The sequence below is a fragment of the Neovison vison genome, chromosome 12, assembly GCF_020171115.1.
Source record: "Neovison vison isolate M4711 chromosome 12, ASM_NN_V1, whole genome shotgun sequence".
Lineage (NCBI taxonomy): Eukaryota > Metazoa > Chordata > Mammalia > Carnivora > Mustelidae > Neogale > Neogale vison.
This window is the reverse complement of record NC_058102.1, coordinates 30,382,277-30,400,641: the sequence shown is the minus strand read 5'-3', so window position 1 is coordinate 30,400,641 and position 18,365 is coordinate 30,382,277. Positions and strand designations below refer to the sequence as shown.

Below are 18,365 nucleotides of genomic sequence, written 5' to 3'. Positions count from 1 at the left end.
TAGCTCCATCGTGGGTTTCTAGAGTGTGGGCCTTAGGCCGACAAGCAGCTAGGGCACCTGTGAGTTTCTTAGAGATGCAGATGATGGGCCCGACTGACCCCCATGATCCTACAAACTGGATAGGGCCCAAGAAACCTGGACAAATGCTCCAGGAGACTATTATGCACAATGAAAGGTGAGCTGAATAAGAAGTTTCGTATGTCAAGGTTTTAACCACCTAGAAAGAAAGGCACAATTTTTTTAAAGGTAAAATGTCTTTATTGTTTGAAGCTTAAGAAATGGTAAACAAAAATCGGTATGACATTTCATTTCTTAGTCTTTTGAATGAGGTTATAAAAATACAATGTCACTTAGTCTTTATAAACTTTTGAAAATGTCTAGAAGTTCACACTTGGTATAATATAAAAAGGCACTTAAAACACACAACGAGATGATTTTTTTAAAAAACCACCTTATAGATATGATTGAAATTGCTTGGGAAAATTTTATCAACAAGGACTCCTACACAAATAGGACTTGACCTTTTCTTCTTTTTCAAAACATAGATCGCATTTTCCCCATGTTACCTACAGACAGCATAAATACAGACTGCCCTCTCCCACCTTTGTTCTTGATTTAGGTTAACAGAAAAGCAAGCAAAAATTCATTTTTCTTCAATTTAATCTCTTATTATTTTTTTTTTTAAGATAAAACAGAATTCTTCATTTGTAACCAGATCACCCTGAGCATTTTTTGGAATGTCAGGCTCATTTTCATTTTGTTTTAAATCAAAATTCACTAAAAAAAAAAAAAAAAAAAAAAAAAAAAAGGAAGACAATGATGTGAATATTATACGTACTTACTACCCAGCCACCAAAATCACTCTGAGCAGCAACATTTCGAAGCATGTGGACATACGTGTGTGTGTGTGTGTGTGTGTGTGTGTGCACGTCTGTAAGTATCACTGTTGCCTCATTGAAGCACCAGAGCCTAGGGAAATCCCACTGGCGCCATCTTTGTAACCTGGGGTCACAGTTCTGGGCACAACCCCAATCATTCCGGGCACTCACCCAAGAGGGCAAAGGATAAGCCGTGTACAGCATAAATGAAAAACCCACGGCCCTGTGTCACGTATGTAAGTGTGTTCTTGCTTTGGAAAGTCTGTGTTTTAGGAATTTTATAAGATCATCATGTCGGGACATGGTTAAGGAAGAGTAAGTTTTTTCTGAGCTGACAGACCCATGAGCCAGACTGCTGGCTCATTCCCTGTGTCCAGGATGCAGGAGAGGTAACTGTATTACTTCACCCCAGGCGTGTTGTTCATGAAGGGAACACATCCACTGCTTGAAGCAATCGCCTGAACGTGGTCAGTTGAAATGATTTAACAGTGAAATTTGGAGATTTGGTTACTTTCCTGGCAGGATTTGTACTATAAATGACAACTGGCATTTACAATAATATGGGGGGAAATATCGAGCCGCTTGGATACTTATTACTTTATTACTGCAATCATAAATGTTAATGATCTGAATTAGTCCTTGCCATTGATTTGTGTATTTAAATTGGTCATTAATTATGCCTTTTCTGCCTTTTGTTCTGTTGCTCGCCCTTCTAAGAAAGGCCATGATAGTGAGTACACGGTCGAGGTGCCGGAACCATCTTGCACTGCTTTCCTGAGCACAGGTACATGTGGTCATTTATCAAGCCTCTGTTCACATTTTTCTATTTAACTTTTATGTTGGATAACATTGAAAAGCCTTTGCTGATTTTCAAGGCAGTCTTTGAGCTTATCCTCTGTCAAAGTCAGTCGCTGCTCCAAGATTGAAACAGTCTGTAAAAGGAGGACAAAATAATCAATGCCTGGTGACCCAATGGTGAGGACAATGACAGTCATCTCTACATAGGAGAGCCTCTCAGCAAACCACCCCTTTGCCAGGAAGGGGCCATAAATTAGCCCCAGAACTTGTTCTGCTTCTAGGCCCTATCACTGGCAAAAAGCGCTGTGAAGCAATTTGAGGAAAAGATGAAGTGATGCCTTTGGTGAGAAAAGAGTAAAAGATGAGGCCTCTGCAGACCATTCTTGTCTGATTTCCTAAAGCACCAATGCCAGGGAAGGGGCCCCAGGTAGCCTGTGCGCAGCCCCACATGCTACACGGCAGTATGGGGGGATGGGGGATGCCACATGCCCAGCCCAGGAGCTCTGTCACTCGGTCACAACCAATCCACGATGGACCCTGTCTATACCAGCTGGATCCCTGGTTTCCCTTAAATTGTTATAATGACCGGCATCAGTTCCCACACCTTGAAAATGATGACAGCACCTCACAGGGTTGTTAGGAAGACTGAGCGAAGTAATGCACATAAAATGCTTACGTAAGTGTCTGGCACATAGGGCTTGAGGAATCTTAGCTCTTTTGCCTCCTGTGGCTAATAAATGAGCATATGACGACACACACACACACACACACACGCACACGCACACGCACAGGCACATGCATGGCTATTTTTAAATTCCGCAAATCTAATTTGATATTGACTACTTCATCTTTGATCTTTTAGATTTCTTTTAAATGTTTTATTATAAAATAAAGTGAATTCAGGAAGCTGCACAAAACACATGTCTCTGGGTGAATCCTTATGAGAAAAATACCCTGATGACTAGCACCCAGATCAAGAACTAGCACTCGGGGGCGCCTGGGTCGCTCCGTCAGTTGAGCGTCTGCCTTCAGCTCGGGTTATGATCCCAGGGACCTCGGATAGAGCCCTGCATTGGGCTCCCTGCTCAGTGGGGAGCCTGCTTCTCCCTCTCTCTCTCTCTGCTGCTCTCTCTGCTTGTGGGCTCTCTCTCTGACAAATAAATAAAATCTTAAAAGAAAAAAAAAAAAAGAACGAGAACTCTGTCAGCCACCCAAGTTCTTTCCATGGGCCTCTCAGAATCCCCACTCCTGCCCCACCCCCACAACCGCCACCATCCTGACCATTATAGTAACTTCTTTCTTACATTCTTTAAGGTTTTATCTTTCAAATGTACATTCCTAGACACTATAATTTTGTCTTACCCATTTTCAAAGTTTGAGATGTCATTTAAAGTTCCTTTTAATTGACAGATGCTCATCCTCTCCTCTTACTTTTTTTTTTTAAACACATTGTTGGGGTGCCTGGGTGGCTCAGTGTGTTAAAGCCTCTGCCTTTGGCTCGGGTCATGATCCCGGGGTCCTGGGATCGAGTCCCACATCGGGCTCTCTGTTCAGCAGGGAGCCTGCTTCCTCTTTCCCTGCCTTCCTTTCTGCCTACTCTCTTTCTGTCAAATAAATAAAATCTTTTTAAATAATAAAATAAAACGCTTTGTTGACAAACTCAGGCTGCGGAGAACAGAGTTTTGCCTGCAGAGCTTCCACCAGGCTGAATCTTCAGGTCGGCATGCTAAGGGCGCAGGTCAGTCTGTTCTGTTCTCTGTATTTTCTACAAACTGGCAGCTGGATTCAAAGGCTTGATTAGACTCAGATGAGATCTGTAAGACTATGGATCTAACAAGACCGAAAGTTAAAGCTATCGGTAGACATCTATTTCATCAGAACGCATGTAATAAGGTTTGATCATTTCTTTTCTCATAATGTTGGACCTGCTCAATGCCTACAACTATTCATTCTTGTGGACTATAAATGATGATATTCTAATTCCATCATTTAGAAAATTATTAGCTGGGATAATTTATAAATAAGAGATGTCTTCCTCATCTACTCCTTGATAATCCAGTGGTAGAGTTCATATAGGAAAGGCAATATAAATACTTGGTTATTTTAGTCAGCAAGTGTCAAGAAAATGAACTGATTCCCTATCGTCCTCTGAAGGTAAATAATTTTTAAGATAACATAATTTAATAGCTATTGCTTTCATATTTCCTACTATAGACTATGGCTGATTAAAAATGATGCTAATAATATTTTCTATCCTTTCTTGAGTACCTATAGGGGGCAAGCATTTTGCCATATACTTTGCATACATTATCACAATCTCACATGCTAAAGCTTTTGAGGTATATAAGAGCGACATCTTTAACACTGGCTAATTCCATTTATCTACCACAGAAAACGTAATTTTCTTTTACTTGACTTCTGATTATAGTTCAGTGCAGATAAGTTATAAATACCATGAGTGAGTTAGGAGATGCTCAGTCATCTGTAATTAAAGTGAATCAGAACATGTTTGTTTTATTTGCTACTGCCCAGAAATTCACTGTTTCTATTTTGCAAGTGTGTTGTGCTTGCTTTAACCTCTTTAATTATAAAAAAAAAGCCAGTATTTCAAAATTATAAATTATGGAGACATTCAATAAATCTTAAATGATTCATTCAACCCTGAATCAGGTAAAAAGAGGATGGAAAGATTCACTTGTGAGAGGCTCTAAGAAGGACCTGACATTGAATATGACAGTGCAGGTGAGGAAGTCATGGCAATATGGGAAATAAGCCAACCAAAACTAAAGCTGGCATGAGGCCGAAAGGGAAGATGTCTTTAAAGGGAAGAAATGTCTGATAAATACAGAGAAGGTCACCTCCAATTCAATACTGCAAAGTGAAAGCTAGTGATTTTAATATGATTTCACCGAACAAATCTTGTGATGACTCCAAGTGCTCACGTGGCCTTTCTCCACAATCTGTCAGGACCCCAAATCCACATACATGGCCCTTACTCCTAAAGGCCCTGAGATGTCATCTACAGGTTTTTAGTATTCATTTAATGACTGCCTCTAAACCCTGGCTACAAAACAGAATCATATGAGGTACCTAAAAGGACAAACGTCAGGGCCTTGCCCCAGACCAATGGCAATGCGCTGCCGGGAGAAGAGAACTGGCCATCCTGATCTGTAGCTTTATGACCGCCCCAGTGACGATAATACACAGCCAGTGTTGAGAACAGAATGAGAGGATTTCTATGCAAGAGCTATTTGAACTTGAAATATGTATTCTGGAAAAGGAACTGACATCTCTTTAGCTCACATGATAGCCTCTCTTTCTGTATAACCTGTAGCAAAGTCTGCTCTGACAGATACAGGCAACCTCATTCTAGAGATACAGGAACAATAAGACGTCTTCAAAGGAAACACTGAATCAGCAGAGCTGGAGGGGAAACCGCTGAGGTAACCATTTCAATACCCCTTCCCTTACATGACGCCTGTATCTTCTGACCAAAAGTTGGAAGACCTTTGATATATAAAGATCCATAGTACACCTTCTTTGCAAAGGTAAAAAGGCATCAAAGGACAAGGTAATATTCTAAAACAGGTATGCAAAAACCATCACCTCCAGAAGAACACAGCATCAACATAAGCAGCTCTGGAATGAGGAAAGTTATATCCTGGATAATAAGAATATCTTCAGGTGAAGAACTATAAGCACTGCCAAAATTTCATTCTAACCAGAAATTGTTAATCGTTTTTCTTATGGCCCTGGATATTTCTTTGATGATGCACTGATCTGAGCACAATACATCAAAAATCTTTAGGTAAAACCTTACCGAGCAGAATCGTATTACATTTATAGCATGGAGTACCACTGCTGTTCTTCCCAGTCTCCACTGTTCCTTCCGGCCTCCAGATGGTGGAGAGAGCACAAGGGCAGCGTTGTGTGCACACACGTGTGCATGTGTGCATGTAAATGCATACATGCATATGCACACGCCGACTCTGATCTTACCTCTACAAGATCTTACCAGAGCAGCTCAGCAGAGCTTGCCTTGCTGTATTGATTACCACCCCGAGCTTACCTTTCTAAGAACTTTCCTCCTGGCTCTGCTAGTTCTGCAGGGCGCTATAACCTGGCTGTTTTGTATAACTTACCCCTCAGGACAAAGCACACTGGCCTACCTGGGTCAAAACATTGAGTTGTTCCATAATATGCTCTAAAGCGTCAGTTAGAGCGAGCGGTATGCTTCTTTGGCTCTCAGAAGGGAGGTCACTCACGTCTTCTGTTTTCTTTTTCAAGGACGTTGGGCAACATTCCGATGACAATAAAGAAGGGTTCAAGAAATATCCGCTGATCTCTTCGCTCTTATCTGCTAAGGTTCTAACAGTGGTGGTATCTGTTGTCTTTGACATCACAGAAAAGATAGGAAGAGTTATATTTTCCAAACCTCAACATGATAGATACATAGATAGATAGATATAAAGTATTTAATAATCTTCCTTCTAAATACCCAGCTTACATTTAATCGTTTACCAACTACAGTATTATAAAAATTACAATTACAGAGAGAAAATAAAGCTAAGAATGAAGAGATAAAATTCCAATTTTCCTTGACTTTTTACATAAAATACACTTTGTATGTACCCATCTGCTGGAGCTAGATGAGGTGTTTTACCACTAAAAGATAGTTTAGATGCAGTCTAAATCTTTTTTCTTTCTTTCTTTTTTTAAAGATTTCATTCATTTGACACAGAGAGACAGAGAGAGACCACAAGTAGGCAGAGCAGCAGGCAGAGAGAAAGGGGGAAGCAGGCTCCCTGCTGAGCAGAGCCCGATGTGGGGCTCGATCCCAGGACCCTGAGATCATGACCTGAGCTGAAACAGAGGCTTAACCCACTCAGCCACCCAGGCGCCCCAATGCAGTCTAGTTCTTAATTAAAAACAAATACCACATCAAGCACATCAAGATGACCATTATTTTTTTAAACATGGAAAACGACAAGTGTGGGTGAGGATGTGGAGGAACTGGAACCCTCGGGCATTGCTGGGGGAGCAGCAAACAGTGCGGCTGCTGTACGGAACAGTCTGGCTGTTCCACAAAAAGTTAAACCAGAATTACCATATGACATGGCAATTCCAATCCCAGGTATGTATCCAAAAGAACTGAGAGCAGACACTTAAACAGACACTTATACATCACTGTTCACAGCAGCTTTACTCACAAAAGCCAAAAGGTGGAAACAACACAAATATCCATCAGCAGGTAAGTGTAGAAACAAAATGTGGTCTGGACATACAACAGAGATTGTTCAGCCTCAAAAATGACTGGAATGCTGATACATGCTACAGCAAGATGAACCCTGAAAATATTATGCTAAGGGAAACAAGTCAGACACAAAGGAAAATAGTGCACAAGTCTACTAATAAGAGGTATGCAGAACAGGCAAGTTCACAGACACAGAAACAGTAGAGGTCACGATGGGCCGGAAGGAGGGGGAGGGTGGAGTTACTGTTTGATGGGGACAGGGCTTCTATTTGCAATGGTGAAAAAGTTCTCAAAATAGATAGTGGCGATGATTACACAACACTGTGATACTTACTGTCTGTAAACTGTACACTTTAAAGTGATTAAAATGGTAAACTTTATGTTGTGTATATTTTATCACAATAAAAAGCCAAAAAGCCCTCCAAACATATGGTCATAAGCAATCTGAAAATAAAATTTAAAAAACAACTCTATTTACAACAGCTCCAAAGAGAATGAAATACTTGGGATAAATTTAACAAAAGCGCAAGGCTTGCTCATTGAAAACTGCAAACATCACTAAAAGAAATTAAAGATCTAAATAAATGGAAAGGCATCCACATCCATGTTTGTGGACCAGAACAGTTCATACTGTTAAGATGGCAGTAGTCCCCAAATTGATATGTACAGATTCAATAATATTCCTATCAAAATCCGAGCTGCCATATTTGCAGAAGTTGACAAACTGATCTTAAAATCCTGAAGGGAATGCAGGGAACCCAGAATAGCCAAAACAATAATGAAGAATAGACTTAGAGGACTCACACTTCCCAATTTCAAAATTTAGTACAAAACTATAGTAGTCGAGACAGTATGGCAATGGGTGTAAAGACAAACATATAGATCCATAAAACAGAACTGAGAATCCAGAAATAAGCCCTTTCATTTATGATCAATTGATTTTTGACAAGACTGCCAAGACAATTTAATGGGGAAAGAATAGTGTTTTCCACAAATAGTGCTGGAAAAACTAGATGTCTAAATTCAAAAGTATGGATTTGGACTCTACCTCACACCATTACCTCAATATGGATCATAGACTTAAAAATAAGAATGAAAACTATACAACTCTTAGAAGAAAACATACAAGTAAACTCTCCTAGCCTTGGATTAGACACAGGATTCTTAGATACAACACCAAAAGTACAAATGACTGACTAAATGAATAAATAAATTGGACTTTATAAAAATTAAAAACTGGGGCACCTGGGTGGCTCAGTGGGTTAAAGCCTCTGCCTTCAGCTCAGGTCATGATCCCAGGGTCCTGGGATCAAGCCCTGCATCTGGCTCTCTTCTCAGTAGGGAGCCTGCTTCCTCCTCTCTCTCTGACTGCCTCTCTGCCTACTTGTGACCTCTCTCTGTCAAATAAATAAATAAAATCTTAAAAAAAAAATTTAAAAACTTTTGTACTTCAAAAGATACCATCAAGAAGCTGAAAAAAAATATACCATAGAATGGGAGAAAACATCTGCAATTCATATATTTGATAAGAGCTTTTTTAAAAAAGATTTTATTTATTTATTAGAGAGAGAAGGAGAGAGATTGAGAGAATGAGTGGGAGGAGGGGCAGAGGGAGAAGCAGACTCCCTGTGGAGCAGGGAGCCCTCTGTGGGATTTGATCCCAGGACCCTGGGATCATGACCTGAGCCGAAGCAGACACTTAACTACCTGAGCCACCCAGGCACCCTGATAAGAGATTTTTTGAAGAACATAAAAAGAACATGTAACTCCTACAACTCAAATATAAAAAGAAAAATAATTCAAAAATGGTTAAAGGGTCTGAATGGATGTTTCTCCAAAGATACACAAATGACCAATAAGCTCACTGAAAACATGCTCAACATCATTAGTCATCAGGGAAATGCAAATCAAAGCCATAATGAGATATCACTTCATACCCACTGGGATGACTGAAACAAAAAAGACAGAATATAACAAATGTTGGTAAAGATATAAAGAAATTGGAACCCTCATATATTTGCTAGTGAGATTGTATAAGGTGTAAACACTGGAAAACAGTTAAACATAGAATTACCAAAAGACCTAGCAATTAAACTCCTTGGTATATACCAAAGAAAAATGAAAACATACATCCACATAAAACTTGTACATGAATGTCATGGAAGGATTATTCATGATAGCCAAGAAAATGAAAACATTCCATATGCATCCAAATGCTGTAGTAATGAATGTTTTAACAAAATGTGGTATATCTATATAATGAGTATTATTTACTCACAAAAGGGGTGGAGTACTAATACATGCTACCATGTGGATAAGTCTTGAGAACTTTAGACTAAGTTAAAGAAGCTATATATAAAGATCACACATTGATGATTCCATGTTCATGAAATGGTCATAGTAGATAAATATATGAAGACAGAGTATGATCAGTGGTTGCCAGGAGCTAGGAGGAGACAGCTAATGGGAGAGACTGTAATGCTATGATGGTGATGAAAATACTCTAAAATTCTGGGGCACCTGGCTGGTTTGGTTGGTGGAACATGCAACTCTTGATCTCAGGGTCATGAGTTTAAGCCTCATGTTGGGCGCAGAGACAGAAAGAAAAGAAAGAGGAGAGCAGAGGAAGAGAGAGAGGAAGGAAGGGAGGAAGGAAGAAAGGAAGGAAGGAAGGAGGGGAGGGAAGGGAGGGAGGGAGGGAAGGGAGGGAGGGAGGGGGAAGGGAGAAACGGAGTTAGTTCTAAATTTCTTTTTGGAATGGTGAAATATTTAAAAGTTAGGTAGTGGTAATGGTTACACAACTTCGTGAATATACCAAAAACCATTGAATCATATACTTTAAAAGGGTGAATTTTATAGTATGTGAATTTTATCTTATTAAAACTATTATGAAAACAAGCAAAAATATAAATATACACATTACAGAGGGTTTTTTTTTTAAAGATTTTAATCAGTTTCACATTTTTGGCTATCATATGAGAGTTCCTGAGTGAGATTCCCTTAAACATGGGAAGTATACTTCTAATGATGATGATGATGATTGTGATGGCCATTAGCATATAGAACTTACTATGTATTTGGCACTGTTTCAAGTACTTTACCTCTATTAATTGATTTAATCCTCATAATAATCCCATAAGGAAGGTTCTACTAGTATTCCCATTTTACAAACAAGGGAACAGATACAGAGAGATTGAACAGCCTGTCCCAGTCTATACACATGGGAAATATGTATGAACCATAACCAATCATACATCTCAGAGAAGCTGAAATATTCTAGGTACTGTAACTTTGGGATCAAAGCCACTTTCCCCATGAGGTTTCCAGCCAATTTTTAGGAAGATGAAAACTTTCAAGTTTCCCTCTATCATAAATTAGCCATAAATCCACCATCTGCAATGCAAATTTATTTTATTTTTAAAGATTTTATTTATTTATTTGAAAGAGAGAGAATGAGAGAGAGAGAGAGAGAGAGAAAGAGAGAGAGAAAGAGCATGGTGGGGGGAGGGTCAGAGGGAGAAGTAGACTCCCCGCTCAGAAGAGAGCCCGAAGTGGGACTTGATTCTGGGATTCCGGGATCATGACCCGAGCCAAACCAACTGAGCCACCCAGATGCCCTCAAGTTTATTTTAAAAGGATGTATAAAACACGCCTTCATACTCCTACCTAGCTAAGTGTGTCTGCTCACAGTCTCTCTGTTCCCTCAGCACATGGTCCCAGGGCCACTCTGTTAGGCACCCCTCCGAGCAGTGAGAGCCCTTACCACTGTACACCCTGGACTGAGCAGGAACTTGAATATTTTTGAGTAATATGGTAACCACCTGTATACAGATTTTATTACTGTTCTCACCGACAGAGACCAAATGCTCCATATAACCAAGACAGTCTTTTACACGGGGCATGACACACCTCCGAGTGTACATGCAAGTATCACTAGGGGTATTGCAGCAACTGTTCTGCCACCCATGGGAAAAGGCCTCAGGCTAGTTAAGCAACCATCTTTGAACTCTGGGGTTTTACAGTCAGGGTGGTTAGTGAAGAAAGGGTAATAGGAAATAGACAAAGGAAAGATTTAAGTCCCTCAGTCTAAGCCATAAAAGATCTCAATACAGCCTTAATAATGGTCTTCTTGTTTGGGACCAGCAACAAATAAATTACTATCATATGACATGTGGAGGTGAATGAAAAACAGCCAAGGGGACCGTCAGGGAGATGGGGAAAGTACGAGGTCTCCATCCCACATCCCACAACATTAGCCAACTGACGTATCTCCCTTTCTGTCTCTCAGAGGTATTGGAACCTCGAAATGAGCAGATTCTTTCCCACCAACCAACTCTGACTTTGCATCCTGCTTGTACAGGAAAAGGGAAGGATGCATGGCTTAGGGAAGTTTCAAAGCACTCATTCATGAAATTTTTTAAGCAGTTGAGAAGGGAAAAAATAGGTTGAAGATTCTGGGCTATCAGAAGTCCAGCAGATGAGGCTGCCGTCCCCCTGCTCCCAACGCACCCTGGCCCTCTCCAAGTGGCTTCTCCTCTTCTCCTGGGTAAACGCCTACTGAGCGCTGACACCACAGCAAGCACTGACTGAGGTTCAACAGGAGTATGGTGCGAGGCCTGCTCTTGAGGATTCTGTTGTGGGGAGAGAATTAAGACAGAGCGAGACCTAGAACGCCCGCGGGGCTGGGCGCATCCCTGGCGGGCACAATGGAAAACAAACAGGAGCACACCCGTGACTGGAAGACTGCCAAAAAGAGCGACCCTCTGGAGCTCCTTGAAAGGAAGAAACCACACTCGGTTCCCTTAGCTCCTACTTTTATTGCCAACACTTGAAGTACAGTGAGGTAAGAATAACTCATTCCTTGACTGATTCTGCAAACAGAGGCCTCCTGTGCTGGGCTTTAATTAAAGCTACAGGAGAACAGCAAGAGGGATGTGGTACCTCCCCTTGTGGAGCTTAACAGTTCTCTGAAAGACCACTTGATCCAGAAGGATGGCAGAGAAATCACTACCCCTAAGTTTCCCTTGGATGGGCCCATGGTGGCCATGTCAAAGATAGGAAATGCAGAATATGCAGAAAATGCGCCAAGTGCAGAATAAATCTGAGTGGCTGAGAAAACTCTCCCTTTAAGCAGACAAAACAAAGTAAGAGATACAGAGTTGACGACTGCCAACAATTTGATAGTCCTGAGAGCTAGACACAAAACCTCTGACATTCTGGGGACAACAGACTCTTTAAAAAACAAAAATTTTTTTGGGAAGATTTTATTTATTTATTTGGCAGAAAGAGAACACAGCAGGGGTGGTGGCAGAGGGAGAAGCGGGCTCCCCATTGGGCAGGGAGCCTGACACGGGGCTCAATCCCAAGACCGTGGGATCATGACCTGAACTGAAGGCAGACACTTAACTGACTGAGCCACCCAGGCGCCCCTGGAAAACTGACTCTTAAAAGATTGTTCAGACGCCATGGAAAAATTAATGTGTAATTTTTCATTTGTCACTTACATTAGAGAATGAATATTTTAGATTTTTTAAAAATGATTTTACCAATTCATTTGCCAGAGAGACAGCGAGTGAGCACATGAGCAGGGGCCCAGGGAGAGGGAGAAGTAGACTCCCTGCTGGGTGGGGAGCCTGACACGGGGCTTGAGCCCAGGACCCCGAGATCACAACCTGAGCAAAGGCAGACGCCCAACTGACTGAGCGAGCCAGGAGCCCTGAGAAGGAATTTTTTAAAGTACCTTAATAGAAAGTGAAAATGGTGGCATTTACAAGCAAATTTTCATCAGGAAATTAACCATTCAATGATGTAATCAAGGTCCACATTTAAACTATTACTATTTATATAATTAACAACGGAACATTCACGATACTGTGCTGCTCTTTCCACACAGAAGTTCAGGCATCATTTTATTCCTTCCTCCTCTCCTCTTCTTCCCTCCTCCGGGCCCTCGCCTGGCCCTCGCCCACTCCCCTTCTGGGCGAGCCAGCTAGAACTAATCCCTGGGGCCTCTTCCCTCACCATGGCACTGTCCTTTCCTGTTGTATTTGCGTTTACACGTCTACATTCCCAACTAGTTTGTGAGAGAGTCTCTTGAGGGCAGGAGCCACCACTTTCCCAACTTTTTTCCTCAGGGTTCTGGCACAGTCCATGAGACGCTGGCAGGGCTCCCCAGTTATTGGGCTGAAATCATGGGTTCTAATTCACTGAATTCACTGTCCTGTATCAGGTGAAGCACCAACAAAATAGTATTATTAATAATTTGATAGTTTGAGAGACAAGTAAAAACCCAAAGTTAAGCCAATCCCATTCTCTATTAAAAATTACTGTCTGAAGTGCCTCCTGTGAGGGAGCAGTGGAAGCATTTAGCACGTAACCGCAAATCTGCAGATCCCTTCTTGATTTTTCCTCACCATTCCCCCTACAGTGTACCTGATGGTTTCTGATGGCCTGGCATAAAGACTCTGCAAAGTAGGCATTTCACATGTAAAGGTAATCAATGACTTGCTCTTCAGATATATCTTTAATGAATGGGTTAAAATAAGTCAGTTTGATCTTAGAACTACTATTTTTAGTCTTGATTTAATTCTGTGAGTAGAGAACAAAACAGACAAAAGTCAGAAAAGCCTTTCTAAGGGTGGTTTTGACCCCTCCAGCTAAAGTGAGTTTCCTATCATTGAAAATTCTAAAATAGAGATGGGATGGTCATTTGTTGGTGATATTCTGAAAAATATACAAACATCAGGTCAGGAAATTCAAATGAATGCCCTTCAAAGCCCTTTCCATTCCGGATATTCTGAGATTTTTAAATTACTACACACACTCATGAAATGCCTCCTTGAAATAGACTAGGATAACAAAGAATATCTTTTGCCTGGATAAAAATAAAGGTAGATATTATTTTCCAAATAAAGAATGGGTCATTTATTTTCAATAACATTTAGAGTATGAATTCGGAACTTAATAATCTCTATATGGGATCTAAAATAATGAAGTCATAAAACCCATTCAAATGACATTTTATTTAGCACCTACACGCCAAAAAAATTCTAAACAGCAGAGATACAAAACTGTGTTAGTTTCCTACTGCTGCTACAACAAATTACAAGTTTGTTGCTTAAAACAACACAAGTATATGAACTTAAAGCTCGGGAGGTCAGAAGTCCAAGATAGGTTTTACACAGCTAAAACCGACAAGCCAGCAGAGCTGTGTTCCTACCTTTTCCGGCTTCTAGAGATCCCGGTGTTCCCTGGCTCATAACCCCATCATTTTAATCTCTGCTTCCATTGTCATAGTCCTTCTCTAATTCCCATACCTCCTCCTTCCCACTCTAGTGATTTATTGTGCTCATCCCAATAATCCGGAATAATTTCCCCAACACAAGATCCTTAACTTCATCACATTTGCAAAGTCCCTTTTGCCATGTAAAAAAAACACATTCACATATTCTAGAAATGGGGACATGGACATCTTTAAAGGACCATTGGCTGCCTACTATAAGGAATGAATAAACAAGAGAGATCCTGTGGTCACAGGGTTAAACTCAAGAGGGTGAAACGGGAAAATAAATATACAGATATGTGATATAATGTCAGGTAATGACAAGGGTTATGAAGGAAAAATAAAGCAGGGTAACATGATATTATGATACAGCTTCATTGATGATGTATTTTTTTTTTTTTTGAAGATTTTATTTATTTATTTGACAGAGAGAGAGAGGGAACACAAGCAGAGCAAGCGGGAGAGGTAGAAGCAGACTCCCCATTGATTAAGCCTGATGTGGGGCTCGATCCCAGGACCCAGGGATCATGACCTGAGCCGAAGGCAGACGCTTACCTACTGAGCCACCCAGGTACCCCTCGAAGCTGTATTTTTTTAAACAGGAAAGGTGGAAAATAAATTTTAAGCATGTTAAGTTTGAGATACCTATTAGACTTCCAAAGGGAAAAGTCATGACTGTCACTGGAAGTATATAATTCTAGATTTCTGTGGAGAAGTTGTGGAGCGTTATCGGAATCAATCTAACTATCTATTCACCAGTTTTTGTCAAGGATACAAATGAAGAGCCAGATGAAGAGATACACAGAGCAAGGTCTGGAAAAGTCCCAAATATAATAACTTCTGTTGCCTTGAAGTTGGGGTCCTCAGCATGTAAATATTACAGCCATGGGTCTATGATCACTCAGGGGGACTCAAACAAGGAAAGAGCTGCAGACTTCAAAAGGCAGGAAGAGAAGGAGCAGGAAAGGTGATGAGGGGCCCATGAGGTGGGAAAGGTAGTGGCCCAGAAAGCCAAGGGCAGAAGAGTTTCAAGGAAGAGAGGGTGATCACCAGGAGCAAGTGCTGTAGAAACACTGACTTTAACAAAGCACTGGGACCTTGACATGAGTGGAATGGTGGGGACAAAAATTTAACTGGGAATTCAGAAGAGTGGAAAATGAAGAAATGAAGATCGAATGTAGGCAACTCTTCTGGGGAGTTCTGCTTTAAAGGGGAGCAGAGGGAGGTGACCGGAGCTGGACAGGGATGAGGGGTCAAACGAAGTTTTCCTTTTTAAAGACGGCAGATACAGTATAAATGTGCGCTAATGGAAAAGTTCTGGCAGAAAGAGAGCACTGATGTCATAGGACAGTGAGGGGATAACTACTCAGCTAATGGGTTGGCTAGGCAGCACTAAGTGCCCTGGAACTTTGTATAAATTTAAGGTGCAATCAGTCAGCATGGCTGTCTACTCAAAATCAGTTGCTTGGGTGTTGGTGTACAGTAGGCAAAGAAATAGATTTAACCAGGTTTAAATTTTTCAGGTGGGTACAACAGCGGTAGGAAGGGATAAGGGCATGGCTATCATGATGGACTACAGAACCTAAAGTAGAAGAGAGGGACACAGAGGAGGTGGGCAGTGAAAAGGCACCAGGGTTGGAGACCCTTCTGGGGTTGATGAAATATCAAAATTCGAGGACTGGAGGAAGTAAGTGGTGGCAAAAACTAGCAGGCTTTACACCAAGTTTACCATCAGCACAAAGGATTCAGACAGTCACTGAGTTCATCTGAGAATCCTGACAGAGAGACAGTATGGCTGTCTTTCCGAAGTGACTCCCTGCTGCTCTATCTTTACTTCTCTCTTTGAGGTCAGAATCCTGTGTTAACCAAGAATGGGTGAACCAATCAGGAAAAACAGAAAAAGGAGCTATACACTCACCCATGTGGGATTGTCAGAGGACCACACCAAAAGATTCAGTCCCAATTTCTAAAATCATTAGGAAGAAAATCCTGAAGAAAACCGCAAGTCTTCTATTTCATATATATGCACAACGTACCGTGTAAACGTATCCTTGTAAAAACATACCCACCTGCTTAAGTCTTACTGATCTAAAAATATCTCTGGGATAAAATCAGAGAATGTCATGTGAAATTTGTGTCTCTCACACTACCCTGGCTGAGCTGAAAAAGACTTCTGTTTGTCCCTTGGGAGAAATCATACATCTTTTTCTCAAAGAAAGAGCCTTCAGGCTTTAGGGATAAGGTTTTACAGAGGGCTTTGATTTTTCTTCTTCAAACCAAATTGGAAATTTCGTTTTTGTCAGAAGACTTGAAAAACACACTCTTAGGCAGCTATCAACTATAACATCTGAATGCTTAATTCAGTCCCCTTGAAAAAGGCAGCTGCCACAACAAATCGACTGTCTTTGTCTTTCATCTTTATTCTCATCTCTAGAGAAGCTTATTAATTTTGAAGACATGAATGTGCAGAATACAAGTATGACAAATAAAATCTGTACAAAAATTTCCTTCTGTTTCATTTCTTACGCGATCAGGCAAAACCAAAGCATGGTGCTTCACTCATTGTTCAAAAAAAGGTGCATGCATGCGTATATCTAAATTTTGAGGCAAATAATAGCTTATATTACACAATGATGTATTTCTTGAAGATGTTTTATATTCAAGTAAGTATTATATCTTGGAAAAAATGGAAGTTTGACGTGGAAAGCCATATTTGGTTTAGTTTCACCCACGTGTCTCAAAAGAGCCATCTGTTCACCTTTCAGAAAGCTGCCCCTTCCTCTGTGTGCACAACAGCAGTCAAGGGAAATTAATACGTGACTGAATAAGAAATGCAAACTCACTGCAGTTCTAACATCTTTGAATGAATCAGTGATTTCTCTCTTTTTATCTAAGAGCTGGTTTTCCTTTAAGTTCCAACTCTGCTTTAAAACTTTCAATTAAAAGGTATAAGGAATAATAAAGCAGTCCTCTCCCCTATCTTAAGAAATAAAGTGTGCCATTTTTGGATCTATCTTCTTCCCCTTCCCTTGTAAAGAACAGCATCATCTTGAATGTGGTATCCACCATCCCAGTTCACATCCCGGGTATTTTTATCTCTCTCTAGATACCCCTGAACAACAGTAGTGTTTTGCATGTATTAGAACTGCTCATAAGATGGTCTTGTAGCGCCTCCTTGCAGAACTTTTTGTTAACCGTTTTTAGATTTGTCTATGGGGATGCAGGGAAGTCTAGCTCACTTATTTTCACTGCCAAATCGTACTCCATTGAAAACTATTCTACAGTTTATATATTCTGTCTATTGTTAACTTGCATTAAATGCTACGATGAGCAGTGTTATGCCTCCTGAATACGAGTGTGAGAGTTCCTCTAGAATGGGAAAGTTAAGTCAAAGTTTTATTAGATATTGTCCAAAATATTGTCCGGACATTGTCTAAACTTACTCTTGTGTGAGCAGAAGTCAATCTCCCCTTTTTCCACAAAATCAGTAATATTTCATTGTGCATTTCCATGATTACTGTTAACAAGCATATTTTATCTGTATATTCTTCTTCTGTAAATTGCCTTTCAAATCCTTTGTCCACTTTTTAATGGGTCTACCTCTCTTTTTTCTAATTTATTTATTTTTTAAAAAAGATTTTATTTATTTATTTGACAGAAATCACAAGTAGGCAGAGAGGCAGGCAGAGAGAGAGAGAGAGGAGGACGCGGGACTCGATCCCAGGACCCCGAGATCATGACCCGAGCCCAAGGCAGTGGCCTAACCCAATGAACCACCCAGGCGCCCTCTTTTTTCTGATTTAAATTTAAGAGTTCTGTGTATATTCTGGATACGAGTATTTTGTTGTTTATAGGTATAATACATCTTCCACTTTGTGGTTTGTCTTCACTTCTGTTTCGTGGGATTTTCTTTACGTGCAAAATTTTGTTATAAGTCTAGTCAAATTGTTCAAATCTTCCTTTGTAATTTGTGTATTTTGTATTTTGTTTAAGCAACCCTTGCCTACCAGGAGTGTATAAATACATTCTGTTTTCTTTTAGAGGTTCTGAAGCATTTTCACATTTAAACCTCTAACTCCCCTGGTATTGATTTTGTTTGTGGCTAAAAGTATGAAAATAATTATATATTTTTTCCAATTAGCTGGTTGTCCCA

At 40.5% G+C, this 18,365-nt stretch overlaps 1 protein-coding gene across 3 annotated transcripts in view; it reads right to left on the bottom strand.

The window, feature by feature from the left end:
• Positions 1-235: 235 nt before the first annotated feature.
• The window catches only part of POC1B (POC1 centriolar protein B), a 100,630-nt gene continuing 82,500 nt past the window's right edge, over positions 236-18,365 (bottom strand). For all 3 annotated transcript variants that reach the window (XM_044228797.1, XM_044228794.1, XM_044228795.1), the window contains 2 exons: positions 5,846-6,067; positions 236-1,810 (listed from right to left, as the gene is read on the bottom strand). In XM_044228797.1, the coding sequence (XP_044084732.1) occupies positions 1,706-1,810; positions 5,846-6,067 (327 nt within the window). In that variant the 3' untranslated portion in view covers positions 236-1,705. The remainder of the gene's footprint in view (positions 1,811-5,845; positions 6,068-18,365) is intronic.